The sequence below is a fragment of the Stegodyphus dumicola genome, chromosome 2 (genome assembly GCF_044657685.1).
Source record: "Stegodyphus dumicola isolate Sdum_Otavi_A_Nest chromosome 2, ASM4465768v1".
NCBI classification, from domain to species: Eukaryota; Metazoa; Arthropoda; class Arachnida; order Araneae; family Eresidae; genus Stegodyphus; species Stegodyphus dumicola.
In genome coordinates this window covers 199,291,846-199,313,115 of record NC_140769.1, presented here as the reverse complement: position 1 = coordinate 199,313,115, position 21,270 = coordinate 199,291,846, and the positions used below count along the sequence as shown (strand labels likewise).

The 21,270-nt window shown below is 35.1% G+C and overlaps 1 protein-coding gene across 1 annotated transcript; it reads right to left on the bottom strand.

The window, feature by feature from the left end:
• Positions 1-5,159: 5,159 nt before the first annotated feature.
• On the bottom strand, positions 5,160-19,387 carry LOC146998794 (uncharacterized). The gene is made up of 2 exons (XM_085811624.1): positions 18,258-19,387; positions 5,160-5,730 (listed from the first exon to the last, which is right to left on the bottom strand). Exons 1-2 carry the CDS (start codon positions 19,382-19,384, stop codon positions 5,445-5,447), a joined length of 1,413 nt encoding a protein of 470 aa, XP_085667750.1. The 5' UTR covers positions 19,385-19,387; the 3' UTR covers positions 5,160-5,444.
• Between the last annotated feature and the right edge of the window lie 1,883 nt (positions 19,388-21,270).

Below are 21,270 nucleotides of genomic sequence, written 5' to 3'. Positions count from 1 at the left end.
CATGTCCACACGAGCCGGTGAGAATGCTGGCCAGTCCACATACGGGTGATATCCTCCGATTGAAGGCATTTGCTTACGATGTTTGCACGGTGAGGACGGGCGTTGTTATCCATAAACACCAATTGTGCGCCCATGGCGCCCCGAAACAAACGTACATGTTGTTCCAGAATGACGTCCCGATAGATTTGGCTTGTCATGGTTCCAGTTTGAACATGCAGGTCAGTTCTGGAACCCAGAATAATTCCACCCCAAAGAGCACTCCTGCACCACCGTAACGGTGTCGTTTAATGATGTTTTCTTGGTGGTAACGGGTGCCTGGAGCTCTCCATATGAAAGTCCGGCGAGAATCAGACTGCAAGCTAAACCTGGACTCGTCGGAAACCATCACACAAGCCCACTGTTGCGGTGTCCACAATGCATGCTCTCTACTCCAGGCTAACCGCAGGCGACAGTGAGTTGCAGTAAGTGGAAAGCATCTGACAGTTCTACGAGCATATAGACCAATCTGCCCTAAGCGTCTGTACACGGTCTGCCTTGAAATTGTCGTACCAGTGGCTGAAGAGAGTTGACGAGAAGGTCTGAGGTTGTGCTCCGCATGTTTCTTTTGGCAGTAACGGCCAAATACCGGTCCTCATTCGGCGTTGTAACTCTGCGGCGACCTGTGCTGTAACGTCTACTCACATTACCATCATCTTGGAATCGTTGCCAAAGCATGGAGATGACACTCTGGGCAATTCCAAGTTCGTATGATTCTTCCAGTTGCGTACGCCCACATTCCAGACGGCCGATAATTCTACCACGTAAAAAATCATCCAAATGCATCCTTTGTGTCATAACTATTCGGTTATTGCACTGAAATGCTTATAAAGCGCCTGCGAACAATTTTACTTCTTTGTCTGCATTCCTTATATATCACTCTCTTACACTCTCGTCATAGTGACGTACCATCGGTGTCATCTGGTAACTTCCTGAAATTTGCATATGATTCTTGAAGTTGTGTGTAGTGATTTTACAGGTGATATATTTATTTTAGAGTTCGATTTCCCCGTGACTGCGAATTATCCTTAATTTATGGACATGAGTGTAGTTTCGGGATATAGTATATAAATTAGGGAGTTTAGTTCTTAATCAGCCGTACGATTTAGCAACTAGCTGAATTATGATTTAGGGTTGTACACTAAATTCCTCAGACACTAAATGTTCGTTTAATGTCATCAGATGTACCCTCTAATGCTCAAGGGTTCTGTCACTTTATATACGCTACAGGGAATCGACAAGTCATCTGCAACGAATCATTATATATACACTGGTGTAAGAAATTAAGAGAGTTTTCATATTTGATCTACGATCTCCACAACTACTGGCCAGATGTTAATAAAATTTGGTGTTCACATAGGTTGATATAATACAAACAAAATAAACATTGAACAGTCATAATAGACACACATGTGCGTGTGTAACACTCGTGGCATTCTGAAGGTCTGAAACAGCCATTGCAGAAGACACAAAATGAATGCGTTAATAAGGGGTATGTTACCCTCTTACAGCCATACAGGCCTCGCAGCGCGATGTCATACTGGAAATAAGGCAGTTTATCAGTGTCTGTGGCAATTGGTTCCACTCATTTAGCAATGCTGTTTTCAGTTCCTGGATGGTTCTCAAAGGGGGATTGCGAGTTGCAGATGCCCTCCCCAGAACGTCCTAGACATGCTCTATAGGGCTGTAGACATGGCTGGCCAATCCATCCGACGAATATCCTCACTCTCGAGAAATTTGTCGACCAGAAGAGCTCTATGTAGCTTAGCGTTATTGTCCTGTAAGATGAACTCGGGGCTTACTGCACCCTGGAAAAGGCGAACATAAGGCTCCACGTCCTCATCCCTATACCTCACACTAGTCACAGATCCTCTGTCAAAGACGTGGAGAGGAGTGCGGCCATCCAACATGATACATACCTAGACCATTACATCGCCACCGCCATAATTGTTGATTTCGCGGACATTGGAGGGTAGGTAGCGAGTCCTTGGCTCTCTCCATATGAAAGTACGGTGAGAATCGAATCGATGTTTAGGCTAAAATGGGACTCGTCGGTGAACAGAACGGTCGTCCATTGTTCCGTACTCCATTCACTATGCTGCCTGCCCCATGCTAATCGGACTTTCCTGTCCGTAGACATTAGTAGAACGCAAACAGCCGGTCTTCTGGCAAACAATCCTCTGTCATTCAGTCTTTTGGAAACAATCACCCTTGTTACACGTGTTCCTGTGGCTACATACAGGTATCGAGAGAGCCGAGAAGCTGTAGCCCCTCTAGTACACCTAGCTAAAAATGGATAAATAGCGATCTTCTCTGGATAATAGCGGCGTGGCTCTTGGACGACCTTGCGGCTTCCTCTCGATGGATTTAGTATCCTGGAACTGTTTCCTGCCTCTATCCTCCCCACAATTTGCTACCTCATTCGATCCTCTAAACGTTAGTGGTTACTCATTTTTACTGTTCCAATGTGAATTTAACCGACTGCTGCAAGATAACACCAAGAAATTTGCCGAGGTGTGCTAGAGAACGCAATTCGTCTTACCCTCCACGCGCTTATAAAGACTGTTTTTCTGCTGGCTCCACATACACACACGTGTACGCTTACGTATTTGCCGTACAAGATTTGCATTTTTATCTAGAAGCAGTGTTTTTTCCTTCAATGCAGTTCTTTTCATGCAGTTCGATAAAATATGCAAATTCTCTTAATTTATTTCATCAGTGTATATATGTTCCTTTAATTTTTTTTAAAATTAAATTTTCGACGCTTCAAGTTACTTCATTCTACTTCAATTCTACTAACCTTATGTCAGTGTCTTCCTGCACGTTTGGAATATAATTTCTAGGTGTCAGAAGAACCGGTAACTAGCAACAATATCTTTAGTTATGATTTACGCGCTCCCTTCTCCTAAAGCCAAACAATATTTAAGTATTTCATACATTTATGTACAAAATATTCATATATTTATGTATAAGTTATACATTTATGTAATGAGTTACATATTTATGTATGAGTATCATATATTTATGTACAAAATACTCATATATATATATGTGTGTGTGTGTGTAAGATAAAAAATACGTAAATCAAAATTATAATTTAAACTAAAGGTAACCCTTTAATTCTCCCCCTCTGTTCTAAAAATCGTAATAACTTCCCTGGATTGCGTCATTTCTAGATTAATCTATGCAACGAAGCTTGCTTAACGCTGATGACGTAATAATTAGGAATCTAAACTCTCATAACCGAAACTTTTCTAACCTAACCCAAAACCTTTCTCTTAACAGACTGCCATGTTGGATTTTAAATGCGCAGGTAGCTTGCAGCTCTGCTGCCTCATGGACGCTATTTCATTTTGCTGTGCATTGTCGTGCTGTTAACTACGCCGTTATTTAAAATGAGATACTCTATATAAAATTGTGGTGTGCGCATTGTGTTCATGATCATGTGTAATGACAAATATGGTTTCAATAATTAGTTCGTGTCCAGCAATAAAGATTATGCTCAGTTCGACCACGTCTTTCTCCAAGTCTCTACTTCGAGTGTAATCTTTCAAATTATGTTGTATAGTCTCTCCAAGTTATAATGCAGAAAACCATCGTCAATCCGTTGCAGTTTACTCTAAGTTTTTATCACAACTGAATCGACAGGATGTGTACCTGTACTTCATCGAACTGTTAGCATCGAAATTGCGGCTACGGTTGTCGATAAGAATGAGTTAATGTCTTCATGTGCTAATCCTCAAGATATCTACAGCTCCCTTCACTCTCTTTACGTAGAGAGGAATCAGCAAGTCATCTATACCGAATCATTCCAAAACAAGTGTGATGCTAATTTTAAATATTTTAAGTGACAATCCATTCTTAGAATTTTAATCCAGCATACTCGGTGATTTAATAAGTGCAACGTAATTCAACAGCAATGTGAAAAAGTGAAAAAAAAACAAAAACAAAAATCCCATCATAAAAAAATTTGCTGCAAGTGCTGAAAAATGCAATCTAGTACCAGCCGTTCAAGATTAATCCAGCGTTGTTTATAATAAAATGACGAGTGCTTTTAGAGTTCCAACGTTTCAAATTATTCCAGTGCTTTGAAGGTCAGTGAACTGTATATCTTCATCCGGCTCTTTTATGAATGAATCAGGATCTTTGTTTTTGCCAGTACAGGATTGAAATTAATGCTCCAACTAGATTGTTTGAAATGTCTCCATGCAAACGTGTTCTAAAGAAAAAATGTGCTTGAGCAAAAAAAAAAAAAAAAAAAAAAATGTCCTTTGTCCAGCCCGGGGATCGAACATCTGACATGCGATGCTGCTGCGCAATGCACTAGCCACTGCGCTACCGGGCTTCTTTTGTAGCTGTCGCCTATTCCAAATTTGATGATATTGATAAGTACTTTAAACAAAAATTACGTTGTACATCTAGCTTAAAATTAAATCATAAAACGTTAATTGAAGTCTTAAATCAAGGACTGCCAGAGCAACAAAGGATGTTGCTAACTGTCCAGAATATTAATTCGTTTCGAGATTATTCGAGTGGATTTCTTTAGTGCATAAGCTATTTCCTACCTCACGTTTGCAGGGAGAATCTCAGAATACTAATAATGTACCTAGGTTTTCATCTCCGAGCAAAATTTACAGCAACATTTTTACCAACTAGATATCGTATTCCAAAGCCATTTTATCCTTGACAGTATGTACCTCAAAATCAGGTGTGGAGGAATTTCCAGCAGCAACAAGTGGCCTATTCATATCAGCAATATCCCTATCTAAATTATTATACACCTACCAAAATAACTTTACCTAAGAAATTACAATATTTTTAAATAAATGTTCAAATATGAAAAAAAATCTTCCTGCTGTAAATCAATCCGTTCCAGCTTACTCCAAGTTTTATATACGTATATACATGCTAGAAATATTTAACAATAAGCTACTTACATTTATCTTAAAGTATTTTTTTTACATTTATCTTAAAGTATTGTAAAAGAAAGATCTAAACAATTTAGAAATGTAAAATATTTAGAGATTAAAACAAAAGAATGTTGAATGTGATAAGATTAACTATCTTTACGAAATTTCTCATGCCTGTACTTTCGCAAACTGAAAACGATAAAATACCTAAAATATTATTTACATAAAATTTTTATTAAAATATTTGAATTGAACAAAAATACAAGGCATGGTAAAAAACAAAATGTCACAAATTCAGATGCAATACTCTCAACGACAGCGGTTTACCATTTTCAACTCTGATGAAAAAATCATTTCACCAGAGCTGAAAATAGGCGACGCTTGACGAAATGAATATAACATGAGATGATGGAGATGTAAATAAAATGATATCAAGCCTTCCATGGTGTCATTATCAAAATCAAATTCCAAAGCAAGTTGTACTGATGATCAGAAGTTCTAAATTTCTCTGGGATTGCTCCTAGCTCTTACGTAGTAGACGGCACCTGGTCCTGCCCTCCTAGATTTGTACCATTCTTTGAGATCCCTCCATTTGAAGACAAAAGCTATACCCAAGGCGAGCATTAACAATAATGCCACCCCGAGGCCAGCTGATACACTTCTAACAACTCTTTCGTGATGTGCGAAATTATGCGCCATTTCGCTTTCGTAGTCTTCGCAGTGGAAATCATCTTCACTGAGGTCGATAATCAAAGCCCCTGCAACATCTGCTGGACCTTTGCATCTGAAAAAAAAAAAAAAAAAAAAAAAAAAAAACATGCGTTATTTACTGTTACTTCTGCGTGAATCCTTTCGTGGATTGTATTTACACAAAATTTATAAAAAATTTAACTAAATAAAGAGCAATCTTTTCCTTCAAACTCCACAGGAATCATTGGCGCAGTTTTGGTACTCAAGGACCTCTCAGGGGAAACATGTACTAGTGATGTTTATAACCGCTGTTCTCTTGCGCTTCCAGGAATACTGCCAACTCTTATAGGAAGTCGCCACAAGAAGTTTTTCCTTGTTTACACTGGGAACCATTAAAATTGCTACGTTGTTAAACGGAATAATTATCCGAATAACATTTATTTGAAAAGTTCATTAAAATGAAAAGCTGAAATAATTAGAAGTAATTTTGAGATGCAGAATATGCAGAAATCGGTATCCCAGTATCTCAATCAGTCAACAGTAATAGTTATTATACATCTGGACATAGAATTAATCATATTTGGATGGTGGTTTAGAGTATTGTAATCTAAGTTTCTAAAATTCAATTCTAAAATACCTAAAATTTTATTCTAAAATTGCTAAAATATTATTATATTCTAAAATACCTAACATTTTTAAAATACCTAATCATTTACTTTAAAATACCTAAAATATTATTCTATTCTAAAATATCTAAAATTTTGTTTGAAACACCCAAGACATTATTCTATTCAAAAATATTTAAAATATTATTCATATAAAATTTTTACGAAAATATTTTAACTGAACAGAAATACAAGATGTTATAAAAAAACGAAATGTCACAAATTTAGATGCAATATTCTCAACAACGGTGGTTTTCCAATTTCAACTCTTGATGAAAAATTAATTTTACGAGAGCTGAAAATAGGCGACGGTTGATGGAATGAATATAATGTGAGATAACGGAAATGTAAATAAAATGATATAAAAACTTTCATGACAACATTATCAAAATCGAATTCCAAGGCAAGCTATAAAGATGATCAGAAATTCTAAATTTCTCTGGTGTTGGTCCTGACTTTTACAGCATGTGGTCCTCTCCTTCTAGATTTGTACCATTTGTATCCTCTATTTGAAGACAAAAGCGGACCGAATGCGAAGTTTATCTGTCGTATTACGTGCCGTAGCAGTAGTTATAGGAACTTCAATCAATAATCGCACGCTTTTAGTTGGTAAGAGATCTAGAGAACGCGCTGTTCACTCAAGAAAGGAATCTAATACCCATAGCACAGGTAATGTATGGTCTCGCAGTGTCCTGAGGAAATGTGGAACAAAGAAAGCCTGAAGATACGGCATAGTCACGGACATAAAACCCGCAGTAATAGAGTGGTGGAAGATGTATACTCAGTAGCTCAGTAGCATTCCATAACGACAATCTACCTGCTGGCCTATTTTCGATAAAGAATGAGTTTCCAGCTTTCTTTTCTCTCAGTGCCTCCACGCAGGAGACAACATATGGATGCTGTAAGCAAAAGTGGTATCTATTAGGAAAGACTCTCTCATGCCCTTTATAACTATGCGTTTTGTTAATTTCATCATTTTAAGACGGATTTTTGTGTTATAGCCTCAAAAGTATGGTCGATTTGCCGATAATTCGCTTCACTGTAGATGTAATCACAACGCATTATCAGATATTTGGTGCTATGAAACACAGCCAGTTTCCTGACCCAGAATATGTATGCTGAGATCTCACATGTCACTAACCCCTCACTCACTATCTCGATATGTCAGATATTTTGACTGTAACGATTCCTAACAGGGTTATACTCAAAACATCTTTTCATCTCGAAGTCTGGTGAGTGTGTGTGGAGAGGTAGTGCTGAGATCTCACATGCCACCATTTGTAGTCTTCCTGGACTCATTGATTGCAAATTCTCAGAACAGTTTCTAGAGCTCCACCACTGAATGCTGCAATAATCCGCAATTCCGATAGACTAAGATTCACTCGCAACGAAATCTAAATATTGCTAATATGAGTTCCTTCTTACACGAGGCGTAACACTATTTCCACACACACTTACAAATGCAGATGTCATTGTAGAATGAAAAATTGTCATTGTAGAATGAAATATTGGCATTTCATTCTCTTTTGCTACTTCGTGGTGTCATTACACTTTGCTGTGATGCCTGCAAGCCATGGAATGCTAATCATCTGCACATCTCATCATAGTTTTCTTTTCACCCACATTCCAAGTTCGTTGTGTGATGCACCTTTAGGTGAAGTAATTTTAATCGTCAGCAGCATATTATTATTTTTTTATCGAAATATATTGCAATTCTACAGTTGCTGTCACGAAGAAAATTTCAATTATGAATGTTCCAAATTTGAAAGAAAAATAATTTTTTCTAATTAATGCAAAAATTCCGTTATTGTTTAGTTTTTCATGTATCTCATATTCTAAATACAATATTCATTGAATAACTGGCTGTCAGATAACTGCTCTTTGCCGATATAGTCTCTTCCGGAAGTTAAGCTTACCTTCTGCAATATTTTCAAAAGATGACTTTAAAATTCATCAGATAATATAGTACACTTCCCACTTTTATAATATGAAACGGAGTTAGAATACAAATCGAGGAATACTTTCACATGTAAATCTTTGTTGATCTCGTGAATTCTCTGAAACTTAAATTCAGAAAACAAAATTATTTGCTTGTTTGCATTTCTGATCTAAGAAAATATCAAATAACCTTGTGGTATGGCAGTAATCATGTCAATTATGCTAACAAAAATCTAGGAAGAATTTTCAAGTTTTCAGTTTTAGGCCTTGACTGACATAAGGAAAAACCGATGAATTACAGAAAAGTACATGACATCGTTTCAAACTTCAGCGAAGCCTTGATGTCAAGCAGACATGTCATTCTTAATAAAAACGCTGCATTTTACAAAGAGACTTAAAATTTTGTATTGTGTCTTTGGTAATGTGGAACTACTATTATAATTACACCATTTTCTTTTTAATCAAAAACGACTGCTAGAACCTTAAACAAAGCAAAAAAGCGTAAACTGAAATTTAGAATGATGAAATATGTTTGAGAATTCGTCGAAGAGTTTGTCGAAGATTTAAGTAGGTAACGTGTAGGGTTAACTTTCTGTGTCGTAAGTACGTGTAGGGTTAACTTTCTGTGACTAATCTCTTATACTTAAGTTCCTGATACTGAATTCATTGGTGACCGAATGGCAAAATTGTTGAATCATAGCTCTACCCGGGTTCAAATCCTGGTGAACGGGCTGGTTGCAGTGGGGGATTTCGTGATTTTTCCGGTTTGTAACGTGAACGTACGCCAGTTCTCCTCAAAACGTTCTTCGCGAAGACATTTCTCCCCTTAATCAAATAACCTGTAATCAAGTAACAAAACTGCCTGTATAATGCTTATAACTCAAAACTATAGAGTTGGCATTTATAAGTTACGTAAAAAGAACTTCATTACTAGATAAAGTACGATCAGACGCGTAGCTTGGTTTTTCAGCGCCCGGGGACAGCTGAAGATCTTGCGTCCCTTTCTGTGTGCCAAGAATGAAAAAAGTTTCATTCTAAAATTTCGTAACATCAGTTTGGCGCCCCTGGATGCTGCGCCCGGGGACACATCCCCCTCCTTGCCCCAACCTAGCTACGCCACTGAGTATGATAATGTGGCTTTTGGTCAGAACTGTGTTTAGATAATTTTTCAACAGAGGCAAATAGGAAAACACGCACGCTTTACAGCCAAATTATGTAAAATAAACCCTTTATGGTGACCAACTTCCTCCGATGAACTCACATCATAATGACCATTACTTCTGTCAAAGTAAATAAGCATCGGTACCGAACATCATTTTTCTAAAGCAACTGCCTCTAGAGATGACGGCAATCATCTGGAACCATGGGTGATTTTCTAAAGGTGGATTCGCAGAATACGAATATATTTTATATTACACAAGGATAACTATTTTAAATCATAGTTGTTATTATAATTTTTGTTCGCAGCTTCATAGATTCAGAAAAATGATTTCTGATTTTTAAAAAATAAAACTTTCAAAAATACCTTTTCTGATAAACGATAACGACATAGTAGTACCAACGGTTGACTTGATCTGATGTTTCATTCTTTTTTTACTTTCTTGTACGCGAATTCTGTAATCGAGAAAAATTTTGGGTATCATTTTTCAACGCAAATATCCCTTTTGACCCCTATCGAATCCAGTTTAAAGATGTTTTTGCCTGACATTTGTTCGTATGCATATAATAAAGAATTCTTTTTTCAAAACGGATTGTAAAATAAATTTAAAATCGATTCAGAAGAGGTTTTTTAGTGACGTCTGTACGTATGTCTGTATCTGGCATAACTCGAAAACAAGTAGCTACAGAACATTGAAATTTTGTACTTGGGACTGCTATAACATGTAGTTGTGCACCTTTTTTCTTCTTGGTTGGAATCGGCTGCATCGAAAGCGTATATACCCGGGTCGGGGAGCTCAATTTTTTATAATCATATGTTGGTAAATTGTGCATTTTTTGCTAAAGCAAAGTGATTGAATTATGTTCTTCTTATGTAAGGTATTTATGCCTTTAATTAATCTGCATGCAATAGTTGTAGAATTATGAACAATTCAAAAGTTGTTTAAGTGGAACTAAACCTAACGAAACCGCCATTTGTTTACATTTGATACTCTTAGTAGACTAGTGAAGTAAATCAGTTTCTGCACCAACTTCAGTGTCTTTTGACTGAGTGGGACCAAAAGTAAACTCTCAGTTTTATGCACGGAAAAATCTGCCTTCCCACCCGCCTGTCAAAGTGCTTGTTTTTACGTATAAACTAAATTTAGTTGTAAAATTTTTTTAAACTATGTTTATCTGCATTTGGTGTTTTATGTTTTTTTGCATTTTACAGTTTTTAATGAAGGTGCTTTGAGTGTTTATGTATTTTTGCCTTGTCAGGAAGTGACAACTGAATTCAATGAATTGATTGGTAGCACAGTATATATAATAAAACCCTTAGAAAAGCAGAATCACGCCTTGCTGTTTTATTCTCCAATCATGACACATTTTATTTTCCGCATTCGTTTATTCATTTTCATTTTCCACAGGAAATGAAAATGAGATGCCAGTTCCCTTAACCCATTTAGCAGCAAATGCAGCTATTTCGGGAATAACCGTAATGAAATCTCGTTTTGATCTCGACTATTAATCTCGTTTTGGCATCATCTTGTGTCGATTCCCTTTCTGCGTTGTTTCACTTTTTCAATTGTTGCCACCAAATATTATCGCCCTGTTTTATATTTAAAGAAATTAAATAGTGAAGAATCTGCATAAATGTATATATGTTTCTCCCATTGTGATAAAACAAAGGTACCTAAAGCCATCGAATTTTTAATAACGTAATCTTTCACCGAATATGGGCATCTGGTAGCCCTAATTTGGAATTTGTTTTATTATCAATTTCATATTTTGTAAAACTTTAACGACTTTTTGAATAACAAACTCAAGGATTTCATTGCGAGCAATGACAACGTTGCATAGAAAATACATTTTTATCTCCAGCGCACGAGACTGCGTATCCGAAATTCTAAAGTTATACTCATTTTAAAATTATTTTGTATATTGCCGTTGAACTGAATTTTATGGTTTAAGCGGAAAGAGCGATATTGCTGTTGAACTGAATTTTGTCATTAAGTGCGATATTTAATAAATAAAGCTAACACACAAAACGTTAAAAAAACGCCCTTTTGGACGTAAAAAACCTTTCAGATTTTTTATTTATTTATTTTTTATAATTATGCTTTCCGAAATACAAGTCACTTTTAAAGAAGGTCTTATTGAAAGGGCAACTGGGATGAAATGTCTCACTATATATCTAGTAATAATATTTTAATCATTACTTCATGTTAAATTAAACACTAGTTACCTAAAATTCAGAAAGGCTAAATTATCTGTATTTTCTATGCTTATGTATAAGGTATTTCCTGATGATGGCTTACATTTGCCTTGCAAATACCATAAATTCCATGAAGAGTGTATTTGTGTTTAGCTCAGAGCTACAGGAAATAGATTAACTTTAGTTGTTGTTCACAACTATCTGATAACATCCTCTGCTCATCTTCTCAGAAATGAACACTGAATTCTCCGAACTATCCAAAACATTTCCTTGGAAAGTGAACTAAAATATAGCTTAAATATGATTCCCATTAGCAATTAATAACAATTCATTTTCAGCGCTGGAAGAAACGGTGAAAGATAATGAAAATTTTCAAAATGGTATCTAATGAAAAAAAGGCTCAAATGAATTTTATCTAACGAATTTGGCTAGTTCAGTCTCCTTATACGGAATATCAGTTTTAAATTAGAGAGGGAAAACGGAAAAAGAGGCGAAATATAAAGCATAATACACTTCTAGAAAAATGATATTACTGTAAATTATAGCGTCGTCTTTATTTACAAGCCTAAACTACCAGCTGTTTAGTTTTTGATGATAGCTTCGCATTCCATTCCGGTTTATCATCGATAGAAAACGGAGACAACCATTCCGTTTTATCTACGTCATTTAATTGTGAAATGAGAGCATAGGCAAGCAGTCTTTAAGTAATCTGGCAATATCCTGTTTCGCAAACGATCAGAGAAAAAAAAAAAAAAAAAAGAAAGAAAGCTGATAAATTTCTTCAATACAAAGTTATTAAAAGTGTATTCTCTTTAAACTTGAGCGACATATGACCCTCGAAATTGGCGATGCAAAAGATTATAATTTTTAATAGCTTCAATTACTGTGTGTTTCAATTACGCAAATTCATTTACTGTGTGTTTCTTCTTAGTCACAAATTTTTAATGTTAAGCCAATTTTTTTTTAAAATTCTTATAAGTTTTGTTAATAAACAGTGAATTTAAAATTACAAGAAAGACGGGCGTTTTGACAATATTACACTAAAACTGGAATTATTTTCTTCCTTTAAGAAGTAAACTTTAAGAGCAGGTACTGAATTTAACGTACGTTACATTTGAACGAACAATTCGTTAATGATTCTACGACAGAGGTATTGAACGTGAAATTACTGGAAAATGAAGTAGCGTGAAAACAAGCGTAACGGACAAAATCGTTAAAGTGAATATTAGATATGTTGTAAATTGTTGCCACCAAATATTATCGCCCTGTATTATATTTAAAGAAATTAAATGATGAAGAAACTGCATAAATGTATGAATTTATTTCGCATTGTCGTAAAACGACGGTACCTAAAGCAACTGAAGTTTGAATAACGTAATCCTCCAGCGAATATGGGCATCTGGAAGCCCTAATTTGGAATTTGGTTTATTGCCGATTTCATATTTTGTAACACTTTAACGAATTTTTTATTAACAAACTCAACGATTTCAAAGCCAACAATGGCAACACTGTACGAAAAAAAAAAAAAAAAAAAAGAAAAAAAAGAAATTATCGCTAGCGCGGGAGACTGTGTATCGGAAATTCTAAAGATATGCTCATTTTAAAATTATTTTGCGATATTGCTGTTGAATTGAATTTTATGGTTTAAGTGCAAAGAACATTTAATAAATAAAGGTAATAAACAAAAGGTTAAAAAAAGTTCCTTTGGGCGTAATGTAAAATCTAAAAGATTTCAGATTGTTTTTTCCTTTAATTATAAAAATGTAATTTTAAGAACTGGTAGACTGAAATTATAAATTTTCAAAATGCCCATTTTCGTTTCAACTTCAGTTGCAAAACGATTGCGTTGCAATCCCTGATCCGTAACTTTCGTCTACTCTTTCAACGAATTTCGAAAATAAATATATTTTTAAATTCTAAATATGGAAAATTTGTTTATTTTAATCATACTCATTGCAACTGTAATCAGAAATTTACCGTTGTTAGTTGAACTATAAAACGCCTAATAAATAATGACTCGGTAAAAGGTGGTACAGAAACTGACTTAATTCACTATTCTTCTAAGTTTCAAATGTAAACAAATGGCTGCTCCATTAAGCTTATTTGCACTTGAACAACTTTTAAATTGTTGACTATTGCATGCAACTATTGCATGCAGACTAACTAAAGGCATAATTATTTTAACCGGAACATAAGAACAATATAATTCAATCACTTTTAAAGCAAAAAAAGGGCACAATTTACCAACATATAAGAAAATAAAAAAATTGAGCTAGCCGAGCCGAGAAGCAAAGTGGGTATATATATTTTTACATACTTTTAGTGAGGCAGATTGCAACCAAAAATGAAGGTGCACAACTACGTATCATAGCAGCTCCATATACGAAATTTCAGCCTTCTGAGGCTACTCATTTTTGAGTTATGCGATATACAGACATATGTACGTACAGACGTCACGAAAAAATCTGTTCTGAATCCATTTTAAATTCATTTTTCATCCGTCTGGGGAACTGTCTGTACATACAAATGTCACGCACAAAAAAAAACATCGTTCAGAAAGATTCGAGAGCGATCAAAATGAATATTTTCGTTGAAATATGATACCTGAAATATTTCTCGATTACAGTCCTTCCTATACTTCGTAGAAGGAAGTAAAAAGGGGGATGTAATTTCTAAATGGTGATTTTAAATTGTTGAGATCTTTACAGTTCTTCCTGAAAGATGAGTTAATATAAGACCTCCAAAACAAAATTCATCATCTGGTGAGACAGCAATCTTTTCAAATGGTTAAATCAAAGAAGAAAGCAAAGACGTAGAAAAAAGAAAAACGTAGAAAGAGGGTAGGTGTTTCTTTCCTCTGCGCTGACACGCGAACGGGCTGGCTGCATGGGTGTTTTCGTGGTTTTCCCCATGTGTAACGTGTATGCGAGCCAGTTTCCCTTAGAAAGTCCTCCCCGAAGGCATCCCTCCCCTTAGGCAGATAGCCCTAGTGTGCTTTGCCATAATTAAATACACCACACCACCTCTGCGCTGACAAAAATTCGTTTATAAATTTCGAATTCCCATACAACTTGTAATAATTACAACCTCTATTGAAGGGAAACTTTACAGATAATATAAAGAATCAATTAACTCATACTCTATGTAATATGTATGTTAGATATTGTATTTGTAGGGTACTTTTGTAAATGCAAGCTAAATTTCTGCAGACGTTACTAGCGAGTAATCGATGCATCTCAAACAACTGTCAAATATCAAAGGTGAAAGTAATCTTTTTTATTTAGTCTTAAATTAAACAGAAGAAGCAGAGGAAACTTCGACTACTTATGGGATAGTTAGAAGTTATAGTAAAGACTAAAATCATAATAACTTGTTATTTAGCATAACCTACCTTATATATTCTTATAGTAAACTAAGTTACAGAAAACTAAATACGTCTAAGAAAATCACGAGGTAAAGCATATTTGTCATGGAAAACACATTTACCAATTGTAGTGCATTTAGATTTACCTAATTTTTATGGCTTCAATTCGTAAGAAGAAACTATTATCTTTCTAATGTAGCCACATCAATATTATATATTTAATTATTACAAAAACTTTATTCGGTGAGTTGCTGCTAACAACTAGATATGAAAAATGTTTGAAGCAGATTCTGCAGTGATTCAGTGCACTAAATTACTAGGGAGAAGGGAAAAAGTTTTGGCACTTTTTTCCATTTTGCCGCAGTATCACAGGCGGTATCGTCGCCAAAAATGATACAACTGACGCCAAACGGAATATCCCCGCTGGTAACCTTTTACAGCCACATTTTCAAAACAAGTCAGGGCCATTTCTTATCAGTCACATCTTTTTCCTAATAAGGTATTTTGTCTAAAATTGCTACTTGTGATAATAATCATGAAATAAAATTGTATTTCGGATACACAATTCAATGGCGCTGTAACCTTTCAACTTGTCGCAGTAAAAGAAGTATCCGGAAAGGCACATAATTTGAGTCATTGAAATTGAGTTTCTTGAATTGTGTGAGATTTACTTATGGTTGGAGCGAAGATTTAACTTCAGTTAAATGGTGTGAAAAGGAGCTGCAAATCACAGTTGTGAACTGGACTAACTACATGCGCGAGGTTTGTGTGGATTCTTTGCTTAAATGTTAACAACGGAAAACAGGAAGACCTGGTATGATCCTCTAAGTGGATGAAAGTATGTTGACGAAGCGGAAAAACAATGCGGGACGGATTCTACCACTTTGGTGGAGTTTGCCGTGAAACAAACGAATGTTCCCTTGTAATGGTGTCAAACCGATCCATGAGCGTTATATTAGAAGCAGTGAGCATTATATTAGAACCACGAAGGCATGTTAGAAATGCGGGAGAAGTACCTTTTAGTATTTCCTCGAATTTCATTAGAGGCATATTTCTCATTCAATCAATTGAGTTCTCATTTCGCCGCAAAGCAAAAATACATAAAAACTCAAAACATCTTCATTACAAATTGTAAAATACAGAAAAACCTAAAACGTTAAATACAGTTAAACAGTTAAAAAACAATTTTTACAGTTAAAATTAGTTTCTAGGCAAAAATAAGCAATTCGGCCAGCGGGCAAGAAGGAAGATTTTTTGGTTCACAAAACTGAAAGTTTACTTTTGGTTCCACTCTGAAAAAAGATATTGAAAATGCAGAAACTGACTTATTTTTTTCCTCCTCGGTAAAAAGGCACTTGATGCAGAAACTGATTTAATACACTATTGTACTGAGTTTCAAATGTAAACAAATGGTAGCTCGTTAGGCTTAATTCGCCCCTTAAAACTTTAAATTGTTAATAATTTTACAACAATTTAGTACGGATTAACTAAAGGCAGAAAAGCCCTTAACCGGAACACAAAATCTACATAATTCAATAATTTTTAAAACAAAAAATTCACAATTTACCAACATACAAGAATTAATAAACTAAGCTAATGGAGCCAGGTAGTACAGTCGGAATATATATGTGTAAGATAAAAAATATGAAAGCAAACTTCTCATTTTAATTGGCTATAACCTCTTTTATTTTTCATTTATTTTGGGGACTTCCTCTCTCTATCTTAAAAATAGCGCTGAAGTCTAGACTGCGTTACGTAACGCTTAATGCAGAAGATACCTCTTCCGAATCACTAAATAATTTTAAACCAAAACTTTTTTTAATTCGGACTGAAACTTTTTGACTCCCTCCCTTCTTCCTCTGAAGTGTTGCAACACTTTTCGCTTACGCTTTCGTCCTGGCAAGACACTTTGCGGCTATCTTCTTTGTTCACTGAATATGTGCTGAGCTAACAAAAATGTAGGGCGCATAAGACGCCCGTCCGTATGTGAACCAAATATTGCAAATCCAGAATTCCTTCCCCGAATAATAAAATTATCATGAATCCGGCCATGTCTGCCTTGCCAAGTTTCTTCGCTACCCATCTATTATGCCACCTCAAGTTCCAAATCATGTTTTATATATCTATATATATATCATAATATATATCATAATATATATCATAATATTATATATGTCATAATATATATATATATATATATACGATTGGTGCAGCCGATTGCAACAAATAGCAGTTCCATATAGAAAATTTCAACGTTTTATGGCTACTCGTTCTTGAATTGCGCGAGATACATACGTAGTACTGACGTACAGACAAATAGACGTAAAAAAATGTCTTCTGAGTTCATTTTAAACCCATTTTGCAATCCTTTTTGGTAAAAACACTTCTTTATTCTATCCGTACGTACAGATGTTATGCAATAACATTGGGAGAGCGGTTGGAATGGATTTTTTCCTTGGAATATGATACCTGAAATTATTTGCGATTATAATACTTCCTTTGCTTCGTACAAGGAAGTAAAAAGCATTCTCAAAGACATCATCTTCGGAGCAAAAATGCATGCTAACAAAATTTATGTATGCAAACCTAAATTGGGACATAATAAAATTTAACATTTGAAAATCATTCTTCAGCTTTTATGGTGCATGATCTAACTCACTAAGTCTTTTTAATCCACTTTTACTAGAATCCACTTTTACTTTCACTATTACTAGAAGATCATTTCTCCTTTCCAAAACTCGCAAATTGCATAGATGATTTCATTTAAATTTAAATCATTTTAAAACTTTTTTTAAAAATTCAACAACAAAAAGTAAAAAAAAAATATTGATAAATATCAAAACTTGAATAAAATTTGCGTTTTATAATCACAAACTATAATTAAATACTTAAGAGATAAATAAAAGGCTGACCGCATTCCCTTTGAAAGTATGGAATTCCTGCTAGGGGAGAATTCTCCCCTTGTTAAGAACCCCTGATCTAGCTGAATGTTTTTTCTGTGCAAGAAAAATTATTGTTATATTACAAAATTGTTACAAATTTTGAAAAATTTTGAAAAATTAAAATACAAATTGAAAAATTATTGTTTTAGAAAAATTATTGTTATTGTTATATATATACGATTATTGTGGTCCAAACAAATACAAATCTAGGACTACAACTGACTGGGAAAAGATCATGTCTCGTTTATTTTTTCACATCTGATGTTGTTAGAGGAAGCAACAGTGAATCAATAAGACCTCAATGTTAATAAAGTATGAGAAACTTATCTTAAAATTTTCTTTCAGATAAGCACTTACCTTAAATCTGCAGCATATATTTGTTGAATCTGACATTCCTTAATCCATTTCAAATTGCAATCACAATTTAAAGGATTCTTCTGAAGGTTGAATTTTCTCATCTTTGCGCACTGGATGTTACCCTTCCGAAACGAGCTAATTTCGTTGCCTTCGAAATCCAGCTCTTGAAGCGTAGGTCTAGTCTCATTGAATAACCCCTCAAAAGCAAATGCATTGATCTGCTTCAGCCGACGATTATATTTCATTTCTAAAGTATGAAGTCTGACAAGATCTGTAAACGTACGTTCTCCAATTTCCTTCAGATTTTCCATGTAATTCAGTTCCAGAATCTCCAGAGAACTTAGACGAACGAATGATTTTCTGTCTAGGGTTTCGATTGGATTTTCGTTCAATCTCAAGTGCCTGAGCTTCTTGGCACTGCGTAAGGCATCCGTGGGAACATCATGGTAGTCATTATCCGATAAATCTAAAAACTCTAGTTGTGCTGCAGTGTGATATAAGTTTGGTGCTAAAGAATATCCATCGATATTTGAAAGATCTAGCCATCTCAGGTTAATCAACCTGTTGAAATGAATTGGATCTATATGGACCAAAGGGTTGCTTGCCAGGGATAGTTCTTGAAGACCAACGAAATTGTAGAAAATACCGTCTGGTAGTGTGTCCAGAATATTGCTGCTTAAGTTGAGAGACTCAAGATGTTCCAAGCCATAAAAGGTATTATAGTCCAAAGTTTTAATTAAATTGCTTGCAAGGTTGAGATAGCGCAAACCTTTTAAGCCATCAAATGCATATTGTACAATTTTCCGGATGTTATTATGACTTAAGTCTAACACTTGAAGAAAATCATGCGTCATTCCAACATCTAAAGATGAGATGTTATTCGAATTCAAGTCCATGTGAGTTACATTGATCGGCCAGTCATCCACCGATGGAACGATAGCAAGGTAAACTCTCGAACAGTCTGCTATAACGACTTCATTATCTTCAATATTTTCACATTCACAAAGAGTTGCACAAAGTATGTTAGTTGCAACTGTAAAGGTGCTGCAAAATGATAAAAACAGGAAACAAATGATACTGGTCATGGTACTGCTCATCTTCTTTCTGACCTTAAAAGTAGGGCCCATTACCTATCAAAGAGTAATTAATGCATTTCATTATACAATATATTAAATAGCAAACTTTTTTAAGGTTTCCTTCAATAACAAACTGAAAAGAACAGCTCCAAATAATAGATTAAAAGATATAGAAAATAAACATTTTTGAAATATCTCGTACCGTATCTTCTGCAAAAATTGGCACTATAAATGCTACATTTGTCCCTTCAAGATAAAAGCAAGGAAATGGATATGTTAACTTTTTAATGTGACAGACCATTCAGAGATAGCATTAAAAGAAGAATTTTATTACGCATTTTGAATAAAATTTCTAAAACATTCTATTTCCGAATTTTAAACTAAATCTATCCTACAGACTGCATATGGATATCTTAGCAAGAACATATGTGAGTACAGGTATGCTGACTCGCGACCAGGGGACCACATGTGGCATTTTTCTGTGGCCCTTGTTTCATCGCGAGAAAATAACAAAAAATTATAGATATAATTTGTTAATAAGTATTGGAATTCCACTTAATATTGAGGCATATATACAACATCGGGTGTAAAAACTAAAATTTCCTGAAATAGTCTGCTTACAAAACTATCTTTTTGTTAACCGATGAGGAGAAAGTATCAGCCCATTTGTAGAGTCAATAGGTTTATTGCCGCACAGGAAACATGAAAAATTAGGAATGCCCACTCCGTGATTTCGAATGTTCCGACTGGTAACCGGACACACTTTCCAATCATACGACGAAGAGAAATGATAAAGAAGAGGAAACTTGCTTACACATTTAAATTTGGAGTTACTATAGTGTGCAAATTAATCGGGAAAAAACGATTTTTTCATGAAATTTTAAGTTGGTTGACAGTTAGCTCCAGCAGGTCCCGCAAAGCAGTTTCATCTGCCGTAATATCAGCTGCATGTCTAGTTTTGACAAGTTGCAACTGGTTTCGACAATTAGTTAGGATTATTGTACCATTTTAAGCTTGTATCTGTGAGCAACAGAAGTTATTTTTACATACTTTTTAAGTATGTTTTGAATTCACTCATTTGAGTGTACTGAAAATAAATATAACACCTAGAAAAGAGAGCAAATATTATTGCAATTCTCAGTCACCCACCATGACAGTAACACATATTGTTCTGGGGTTCCTGGTGGAAAATCGAGCGTTTTTCAAACTCCGAGGAGACACAATGAAACTGGATCATTTTCTCAAAAAAGGAAGGATAAATGGGTAAGGAGAAGAAAAACAAGTCTAAAAGTTGATCGATACCTACTTCGAAATGGCATTATTAATGCAATGAAAACTAGTAAAGACCTTAAATCTGTTATCTTTCGGTATTGATATTCATCCTTCAAACGTACAGCATATATACTTTTCACTACGAGAAGAACGGCGAGAAACCCTATAAGAAACAACTTTCGACACGTCAAATGAAGGAAAACGATTATTGTGGTCCAAACAAATACAAATCTAGGACTATAACTGACTGGGAAAAGATCATGTCTCGTTTATTTTTTCACATCTGATGTTGTTAGAGGAAGCAACAGTGAATCAATAAGACCTCAATATATCCGACAGACCGCTAAATACCTTCAGAAACGAATGTTTCAATTTTTTTTTTTCGCTGCATATGGAACTGGAAACTTGATGAATTCGGAGAAATATAACAGAAATTTTAAAACATAGGATTGTGCCATTCTCGAACACCTTTGCAGGATCGTTTCAGCATGACTTGGCTCCATGCCAAGATCAGAAGGTTCATGTTGGAAAATAAAATTATTGTGCTATATTGGCTTGGAAATTCACCTAACTGAAATACAACCGAAGACCTTGTGGCACATTCTCGAGAAACATCTTAGCAAAATGGATTGTACGGGAAAAAAAGCATAATTAAGAATGGTGTG